General features: G+C 48.0%; 1 protein-coding gene across 12 annotated transcripts in view; it reads left to right on the top strand.

Moving 5' to 3' along the window:
* The first annotated feature begins 1,738 nt into the window (after positions 1–1,738).
* Positions 1,739–9,768, top strand: part of SMG1 (SMG1 nonsense mediated mRNA decay associated PI3K related kinase) — a 115,356-nt gene continuing 107,326 nt past the window's right edge. For 6 of the 12 annotated variants that reach the window (XM_054668279.2, XM_024349781.3, XM_024349778.3 and 3 more), the window contains exon 1: positions 1,752–2,258. In XM_054668279.2, the coding sequence (XP_054524254.1) occupies positions 2,167–2,258 (92 nt within the window). In that variant the 5' untranslated portion in view covers positions 1,752–2,166. Of the gene's footprint in view, positions 2,259–9,768 lie in introns of all 12 variants that reach the window. The other 6 variants (XM_024349783.3, XM_024349782.3, XM_054668277.2 and 3 more) reach the window with 5 other exon arrangements.

Here is a 9,768-nt window from a genome sequence, read left to right as displayed (position 1 = left end):
CCTCCTGAGTTCCTGGGACCACAGGCACGCGCTACCACGCCGGGTAATTTTTGTAATTTTTGTAGTCCCCATCATTTAGAACTGGCAGGATCCTCCCTTAGTGAGGGATTGGTGGCCATAAGCAAGGAGCCCAAGGTGGAGGGGATATGCATGTGTGTGGAGGGGTCAACTCCTCGTAATCTTCAAGTACTTTTGGTAACAATTTTTATTTGCATAAGCGATATATAAAGACGTTTTCTTTGCAACATAAAATGATAGGTTAAGACTCCTTATGCAGATAAGGTTTAGACACTCGTTTAAGGAGCATCCTGGCCCACCTTTTAAAAAACATGTATGCATTCACGTTATGCATCAGATGCTTTAGGGAATTTTTTTCCCTGGGGCATGGGACACGTCATGGGGTAGACGGTCAGGTACGTCTCCTCTACCCAGCTGCTGCTTTTTTTTTTTTTTTTTTTTTTTTTTTTTGAGACAGTCTTGCTCTGTCGCCCACGCTGGGCTGCAGTGGAGCGATCTCTGCTCACTGCGAGCTCCGCCTCCCGGATTCACGCCATTCTCCTGCCTCAGCCTCAGGAGTAGCTGGGACTACAGGCACCCGCCACCACGCCCGGCTAATTTTTTGTATTTTTAGTAGAGACGGGGTTTCACCGTGTTAGGCAGGATGGTCTCGATTTCCTGACCTCGTGATCCGCCCGCCTCGGCCTCCCAAAGTGCTGGGATTACAGACGTGATCCACCACGCCCGGCCTTCTCTCTTTCTTTTCTTTTTTCCTTTCCTTTCCTTTCCTTTCCTTCCTTCCTCCGTCCCTCCCTCCCTCCTTTCATTCCTTTTTCTTCCCTCCTTCCTTTCTCCCTCTCTCTATTTTTTTGAGACAGAGTTTCACTCTTGTTGTCCAGGCTGGACTGCAATGGTCTGATCTCGGCTCACTGCAACCTCGGCCTGCTGGGTTCAAGCGATTCCCCTGCCTCAGCCTCCCAAGTAGCTGGGATTACAGGCGCCCTCCACCATGCCCGGCTAATTTTTGTATTTTTAGTAGAGGCGGGGTTTCTCCATGTTGGCTAGGCTGGTCGGGAACTCCTCACCTCAGGCGATCCGCCCACCTCGGCCTCCCAAAGTGCTGGGATTACAGGCGTGATCCACCGCGCCTAGCCCCCAGCTTCTTTCACCAGCAGAAGGCGGGCAAGCCTCAGGGTGAGAGGACTTCAAAGCACATTTCACATTGCAGAGGACAGGGTTTGGTGGTCGTGGGTACTCCCTTCCCTTCCATCGTTTGGTTTTTTTCATTGTGAAGAAATGGTAAAAGGTGCCAGGACTCGATGGGTACATTTCAGGTGGAGGTTGGGAAGGTGGATATCCACCTCTCGATCTTACTATTTTCACTTTCCACCCCACCCCGTAGAAAGTGGGAAAACTGGCGCACGTGAATCCAAGGGCACGCCTGTGTGCGCGCGCACCCCAGGGCACCAGCCCCCACCCACACCGCAGGTCCTTGATTGGACGCCTGTTTACACCTGACTGCCCGGCCCTCTGGTGCTTTCCGGGAAGCGTTTGGGAGAAAAGTGTGTGGCCGCAGTAGTGGAGATCCCCTGTCTTAGGATTCGTCACCGCTACGCCCAGACCTCTTCGCCGTCCAAGGGCCTGGGGACGTGGGGGGCGGGGCGGCCTGCTATCGACCCCGCCTCTCTCGGCTCCGCCCCGCCGACGGGACCCGCCTCTCTCCCCAGCCCCGGCGGGCGCCGACCCCGCCCCTCGCTCCCAGCATGCCGTGCGACAGCGGCGGCGCGGCGGGCGGAGCCAGGAGGCGGGGAAGCAGTGGCCGTGTGAGCGTGAGGAGCTGCCGCCACCGCCTGCTCCTCGTCGTCCTCGTCCTCCGGGGCCCCGGCGTCGTGGGCCGCGGACGGCCCTGGAAGAGACGTCGCCTCCCCGTCATCCGCCTCTCTCTCACCGCGCCGCTCCCGCCTCCTCGTCCTCCGCTGCGGGCTCAGGCGGAACCCGGAACGGCCGTCCTCTTCCCCCGCCCTCCGCCGCCTCCTCCTTCTCCTCCTCCTCCTTCTCGGCTTCCTCCTCAGCCCCGGGCCGGAGCGGGGTGTCGGCGGCGGCCGGTTCGGGCGGCGACTCGCGCTTCTTTGGGCGGCGGCGCTTGGCCATGTCGTGTCGGGGAAGGTAATGAGCCGCAGAGCCCCGGGGTCTCGGCTGAGCAGCGGCGGCGGCGGCGGCGGCACCAAGTATCCGCGGAGCTGGAATGACTGGCAACCCAGGTGGGTGACCGGCCCGGGACCCCGCCCCGACCTCCTGGGCTCCGCCTCGTGCGGGCCGAGGCCTAGGGCCGCGGGGCTGGGAGGCGCGGCCTAGGCCCTCCACCCCCGGGAGCCGGGCGCGGCTTCCTGGGTCTCCTCCGCCCCGGCTGGGGGAGGAAGGCCGCGGGGAGGCGAGGCCTAAGTGCCTCTCCCCTCCCTGCTTGTTCAGCCCGGGGCTGGAGCCGAGACCCAGGGCTCCCGGCGGTGGCACTGGCCTAGGGTCGGGACCAGGAGGTGAGAAAAAGGCGGGGGTGGGGGTGGGGGGCATTCCACTTACCGCCTCCCCCTGACCCCGAGTTGGGAGATCCTGAGAGTCCAGGACCCTCCCTGTTACTCATTCACTTTCTCGGTTCCCCAGTCTTTCAGCCGCCACGTGAGAGCTCTTCTAACCTCTGTTCCTTTCTGTGACCCCCACGTGTTAATATTGAAAAAAACAAAACAAAACTCCAGCTAAGGCATTGCTCTGACTCTAGGCAGAACATTCATTAGTGGGAGCGTGAGATGAGATTGTGTGACTGTTGATGGGATCGACCCACTCTGGTCTTGGGCGATGGAAGTTTTCCCTAAGTGCAAGGCCGGTTACTCTGGTGAATCGTAATTCATACCTGGACACTTGAGTGAACTCTGGGCACCCACTTAGAAGTCTAGAGAATTTCCTCATTTATGGAGGATTTGATGTCAGACCGTTTTGGGGCTTAGTGAGATTTGAATATATTAGGAACATTAACTTTTTAAATAAATGTAATTTCCTGTCGTTTTGATCAATGGGGGGAGGGCAGCTGTGTCTAATTTAGGACTGATTTATTCTAACCTCTCTTAATAAATGCTTGTATTCAGAGTCTGTTTGGAATTTAACGCAATGCTTAGAACTCCTTAAATATACAGAAATATATTTTAGGGGTAATTGATTCATAGAACTCTCCTACTTTGGAGCACAATTGTATTACAATTGTCCAGAAACTGGCCAAATAATGTAGAACGCACAAGTTGTTGGGAAGCCCTTTTGTTTCCTGATAGTTACATGTAATTCCAGCAGTATTTGGAAATAATTTGCTAAGATGTTAGAATGTAACATTTGAAGACTCGTTAGAAAAATCAATAAAATTATCTTTGGCTAATAGGTGGTACACATCTTAGTCTATTTAATATGCCTTTCCAAATACTGTGTCTGTTGAGAATTGGTGTATATAACTAGATGACTTTAATAATTAGTGCCTGAGTCTAGAATTGAGATGTTTAGTCGTAAAAAAAAAAAAAAAAATTGTTCGATAAACAGCGTTGACTTGTCTTGTACCATTTAAGAGTTTGTGAGTGCTTTAAATAAAATTAGTTAAGTATTTTTTTCTATGATTGACATGCTTAGTTTTGCCTTTTTATTGAAATGTGTGAAATTTGATTTTCTGGCATCTAACAAATCAGGTGGTAAATAAATGATAATGATTTTCTATTATTTTTCAGTATTGTGATCAGTATAAGTATATATGAGAATTTAGTAACCTTTTAGAAGAATAAAGTGCCCTTCCCAAATAGTCCTACAGCTTTTGGAAAAGTGTAAATTGTAGTTGGTAGTTCTAAATAAATAGAGGAGAGTCGCAGCCACGTGCTAGGGCCACCTGACTTCATTGCTGACAGGTATGAAGCCAAATGGCTTATGTAGTTATGGAATATGTACATGAGCTATTAATAAATATTATCCATGTTGTTTCTTTCATGTGCTTTATTTCTTGGCTCTGGGGAGGGGCCATGGGGGAAGGGAGGAGCTTACAAGAAAGCTTACAAGGTTTCTTCGAAGCTGTGCTTTTTGTAAGAAAGTTTCAGGATGTAACGCCTTGGTAGACGATACTGTGATACATTTGGTTACAGGCAGTAACAGTTTGTTAGGATGTTGGAAAGATTTGATTTTCTCCTGTTGTAGAGGGAACAGGAAAGTGTGGACATACCCCATAGCATAACTTGATTTGTTGCTAAGATTGTCATAGCTGATTTGTTAGTCAATAAAAATACCTGGGGTGTTTGCCAAGTCATAAATTTTTATTAGTTAAATTTGAGGTGATTCTGTCCCCTACTCAGAAAGACGACAGACTCCAGGTAACTGACAGAATGGATCTTGATCTTGCTTCTTGCTTAAATGAAGGTTTAGAACATCTTCAGATGCAGGCACATTTATTATGGTTCATCTGAATAATTTTGATTAATTTTTTTTGCCTCTTATGTACCATTTTGTCCCTGGTGTTTTGGTTCTGTTTTCCTTGATGTAGGCTTTTTTTTTTTTTTTCTTCCTGAGATGGAGTCTTGCTCTGTCTCCCAGGCTGGAGTGCAGTGGTGTAATCTCGACTCACTGCAGCCTCTGCCTCCCGGTTACAAGGAAAAATTGTCCTGCCTCAGCCTCCTGAGTAGCTGGGATTACAGGCGTCCAGCTAATTTTTGTATTTTTAGTAGAGACGGGATTCCACCATGTTGGCCAGCCTGTTCTTGGACTCCTGACTCAGGTGATCCGCCTGCTTTGGCCTCCCAAAGTGCTGGGATTACAGGTGTAAGTCACCGCACTCAGCCGATTTAGGCTTTTGAAAAAGCAATACTTGTTGATTTCTTTTAGTGTTAGTTTGCCAGTTGGTGTGGAAAATGACTGTTGAGTCCATTTTGACCACACATGATACTTCACACATACTGACAGGAAGTGTTCCAGGTGGCTGAATATGTGAATGTCATATGGCAAGAGAGCAAACCTGTGTTCCATAGAAGCATACCTCCAACAGTAAGCATTTATATGGCACTGGCTTATAGTCTTCCTTTTCATTCACTGTGCTCCCAGTCAACTCTTCTGTAAATTTTTTTGAGAACAGGGTCTTGCCGTGTCACCCAGGCTGGAGTGCAGCGGCACAGATACTTGGCTTACTGCAGTCTCGACCTCCCAGGCTCAAGCCTCCTGCCTCAGCATCCACAAGTAGCTGGGGCTACAGGCGCTTGCCAACAGTCCGGCTCATTTTTGGATTTTTTGTAGAGATGGGGTTTTCACCACGTTGCCCAGGCTGGTCTTGAACCCCTCAACTCAAACAGTCTGCCCACCTTCAGCCTCCCAAAGTGTTGAGATTACAGGTGTGAGCCACCGCACCCGACATTTAAGAATGGTTAAGCAGGCCGGGGGCAGTGGCTCACGCCTGTAATCCCAGCACTTTGGGAGGCTGAGGTGGGTGGATCACCTGAGGTCAGGAGTTCGAGACCAGCCTGGCCAACTGACATGGTGAAACCCCGTCTCTACTAAAAAAAAGAAAATAAATAAATTAGCGGGATGTGGTGGTGCATGCCTGTAATCCCAGTTACTCGGGAGGCTGAGGCAGGAGAATCACTTGAACCTGAGAGGCGGAGGTTGTAGTGAGCGACATCACACCACTGCACTCCAGCTTGGGCAACAGAGCAAGACTCCTTCTCAAAGAATGGTTAAACAAATGAGTGGTCTTAGGTCAGTTGTATTATTTGAAATCTGTGGGTTCCTCAAGCGTAAAGTTGAGAAGGTTTTGGGAACCACTGGATGCCTCTGTTTTTTTTCATATGAAGAAACAGGGGTGGTGGCTTCTTAGAACAAAGGGATATCTGACCTATGGAGGTTGCCCTCTTTACTCCTCTTCCCTAAAAAAATGACCTATCATTGCCAATAGCTAAAGTCTGTCATTTTTTCCCCCTTAGTTTGGAAGATAATCTTCTAGTATCAATCAAGACAGAGATCAGAATGATGTGTTTTAAAATTAAATGTGTGATTCATAATTGTACATTTTAATATTCTAAAGTGACTGATTAATTTGACATTGGAGTCAAATAGATTGATTAATTCAACAAAGAAGAGAAGGCATTCAAGTCAACAGAAAACAAGTAGATTTTACTTCTCCACTCGGGGTGTTAGGACATTAATTGTGTAATTGGTCTTACTTGTTTAGTAGTAGATCTATATTGAGTGTCTTACTGTGCCCAAACTTAGGATCTTTCTATACTTCTAAAAGGATGAAACTGTATAATAAAAACACCTTCCAATTTTGATAGATTGTAGACAGATCAAAGTATTCAAAAGTACACACATCTTCTCTGTTGTGAAAGACCAAGAAATGGAAATGTGTTGTGAAATTAGAAAAGCTGTATACTAGTATGTCTGATGTTGTGAGAAGCTGGATTTTTGAAACCAGAGTTGTCTATTCAGCCTTTTATCAGTCTGTACTAAGTTTGATGTCCATAGGTACATAATACGGGGAAATACATAAAGGATAAAATTAAGTGAAATTACATATTTTATACCTATTAGGTGGGTGCAAAAGTAATTGCGGTTTTGGCAAAAACCGCAATTACTTTCACACCAGTCTAATATTAAATGGAACTAGAGTCAAATAGAATTCAGTGATTGCCAGTTCTGTTCCACGGATTTCAAAGTACACTAAGGAAAATTTCAGCAAATTGTGTATGGCTGTTTTACTTGGGGGGGAGAGTAAAACAGCCATAATAAACTAAAAAATAAAAATGAAAAATAAAACTAAAGGAACGTTTGTTTTTATGTTTTTCTTTTCTTTTCTTTCCTCTGTTTTGAGATATGCTCTTGCTCTGTTGTCCAGGCTGGAGTGCAGTGGTGCAATCACTGCTCACTGCAGCCTTGACTTCCTGGGCTCTGGGAATCCTCCCGCCTTAGCCTCCTGAGTAGCTGGGACCACAGGTGCATACCACCACACCACTAATAAATTAGTCCCAGGCTAATTTATTTATTTTTCCTCTCTCTCTCTCTTTTTTTTTTTTTTTTTTTTTTTTTTGAGACAGAGTTTTACTTTGTGGCCCAGGCTGGAGTATAGTGGCACAATCTCAGCTCACTTGTAACCTCCACCTCCTGGTTCAAGTGATTCTCCTGTCTCAGCCTCCCAAGTAGCTGGGAATACAGGTGCATGCCACTATGCCTGGCTGATTTTTGTGTTTTTAGTGGAGATGGGATTTCACCATGTTGGCCAGGCTGGTCTTGAACTGCTGACCTCAGGTGATCCACCCGCTTCGGCCTCCCAAAGTGCTGGGATTACAGGCGTGAGCCACCACGCCTGGCTTCCTCTCTCTTTTTCTGAAACAGAGTCTCACTCCATTGCTCAGGTTGGAGTGCAGTGGAACCATCTCAGCTCACTGCAGCCTCCACCTCCCAGGCTCAATAAGTCCTCCTACCTCACCCTCCCAATAGCTGGGACCACAGGTGCATGTCACCACCCCCAGCTACTTTATTTTTTTGTTTGTTTTTTGTAGAGATGGGGTTTTGCCATGCTGCCTGGGCTGGTCTTGAATACCTAGGCTCAAGTGATCCTTCCTCCTTGGCCTCCCAAAGTGCTGGGATTACAGGTGTGACCCACCATGCTTGGCACGCTAATTTTTTATTTTTATTTTTTTGTAGAGATGGGGCCTCCCCATGTTGCCCATGCTGGTGTCAGACTCCTACTCCATTATGAAATAAGTCATTCCTTATGAAACACTTAGTAATTGTATCTTTAAGTTGAACCTTCACCTCACCCCAACTTTTTTTTTTTTTTTTTTGAGACAGAGTTTTGCTCTTGTTGTCCAGGCTGGAGTGCAATGGTGCAATCTCGGCTCACTGCAACCTCCACCTCCCAGGTACAAGCGATTTTCCTGTCTCAGCCTCCTAAGTAGATCAGATTACCGGCATGTGCCACTACACCCGGCTAACTTTTTTATATTTAGTAGAGACGGGGTTTCACCATGTTAGTCAGGCTGGTTGTGAACTCCTGACCTCAGGTGATCCACCTGCCTCGGCCTCCCAAAGTGCTGGGATTACAGGTGTGTGCCACTGCACCCGGCCTTTTTTTTTAAGACATAGTTTTACTCTGTCTCCCAGGCTGGAGTGCAGTGGCACGATCTTGGCTCAGTACAACCTCCACCTCCTGGGTTCAAGTGATTCACGTGCCTCAGCCTCCCGAGTAGCTGGGACTACCGGCGCATGTCACCAGGCCCGGCTAATTTTTGTATTAGAGACAGGGTTTCGCCATGTTGGCCAGGCTGGTCCCAAACTCCTGACCTCAGGTTCCCACCTCGGCTTCTCAAAGTGCTGGGATTACAGGAGTGAGACACCGTGCCTGGACCCCCCAACCCCTTTTGTTTTGATTCCTGTATAAATTAGTATAATGGAAGGTTTGTTTGTTTGTTTTTTATAACAGGTAATGAAATACTCTAATTCAGTAAATATTGATGGTTCTAGGGAGATGAGTGTGTGTGTGTGTGTATATATATATGTATACACACACACACACACGCACATATAAATTTTTTTTTTTGAGACGGAGTGTCGCTCTGTTGCCCAGGCTAGAGTGCAGTGGCGCAATCTCAGCTCACTGCCAGCTCTGCTTCCCGGGTTCACGCCATTCTCCTGCCTCAGCCTCCTGAGTAGCTGGGATTGCAGGTGCCCGCCACGACGCCTGGCTAATTTTTTGTATTTTTAGTAGAGATGGGGTTTCACCGTGTTAGCCAGGATGGTCTCGATCTTCTGACCTCATGTTCCGCCCTCCTCGGCCTCCCAAAGTGCTGGGATTAGAGGCATGAGCCACCGTGCCCGGTCATAAATTTTTTTTTTTAGAGATGGGGTCTCACTGTGTTGCCCAGGCTGAAATGCAGTGGTGCAATCTTGGCTCACTGCAACCTTAGCCTCCTGGGTTCAAGCGATTCTCCTACCTCAGCCTCCCGAGTAGCTGGGATTACAGGCATGTGCCACTACCCCTGGCTAATTTTTGTATTTTTAGTAGAGATGGGGTTTCACCATGTCGACCAGGCTGGTCTCGAACTTCTGACCTCAAGTGATCTGCCTGTCTTGGCCTCCCAAAGTGCTGGGATTACAGGCATAAGCTACTGCACTGGGCCACGGCCAGGATTTTTATGACTTGTAAAACCACTGTCTTCAAGGAGGCTATAAGTTATTATGGGAGAAAAGTAAAGGGCTTTGTAAAGGGGAGAGCATGTGGATTTTGTGATACAATTCTCAGTATACCTTCCTTCCTTTCTTTTTTTTTGAGACAGTCTTGCTCTGTCACTTAGGCTGGAGTGCAGTGGCACGATTGACAGGGTTTCGCCAGGTTGGCCAGGCTGGTCTTGAACTCCTGACCTCAGGTGATCTGCCCGCCTTGACCTCCCAAAGTGTTGGGGTTACAGGCCAACATGGTGAAACTCCGTCTCTACTAAAAATACAAAAATTAGCTGGATGCAGTGGTGGGTGCCTGTAATCCCAGCTACTTGGGAGGCTGAGGCAGGAGAATCGCCTGAACCCAGGAGGTGGAGGTTGCAGTGAGCCAAGATCATGCCGTTGCACTCCAGTCTGGGTGACAGAGTGAGTCTGTCTCAAAAACAAAAACAAAAACCTGGAGGGTCAGAGGAGGGAAAGCTATACAGTTAAGTATGGAGCGGTAGGGTGATGGAATTGGTCTGTACAATTTTCACTGTGAATTTGGGGGAGAAT

The sequence above is a fragment of the Pan troglodytes genome, chromosome 18 (genome assembly GCF_028858775.2).
Source record: "Pan troglodytes isolate AG18354 chromosome 18, NHGRI_mPanTro3-v2.0_pri, whole genome shotgun sequence".
NCBI lineage: Eukaryota > Metazoa > Chordata > Mammalia > Primates > Hominidae > Pan > Pan troglodytes.
The sequence above is the reverse complement of the archived record's forward strand: the minus strand, read 5'-3'. Positions and strand labels throughout refer to the sequence as shown.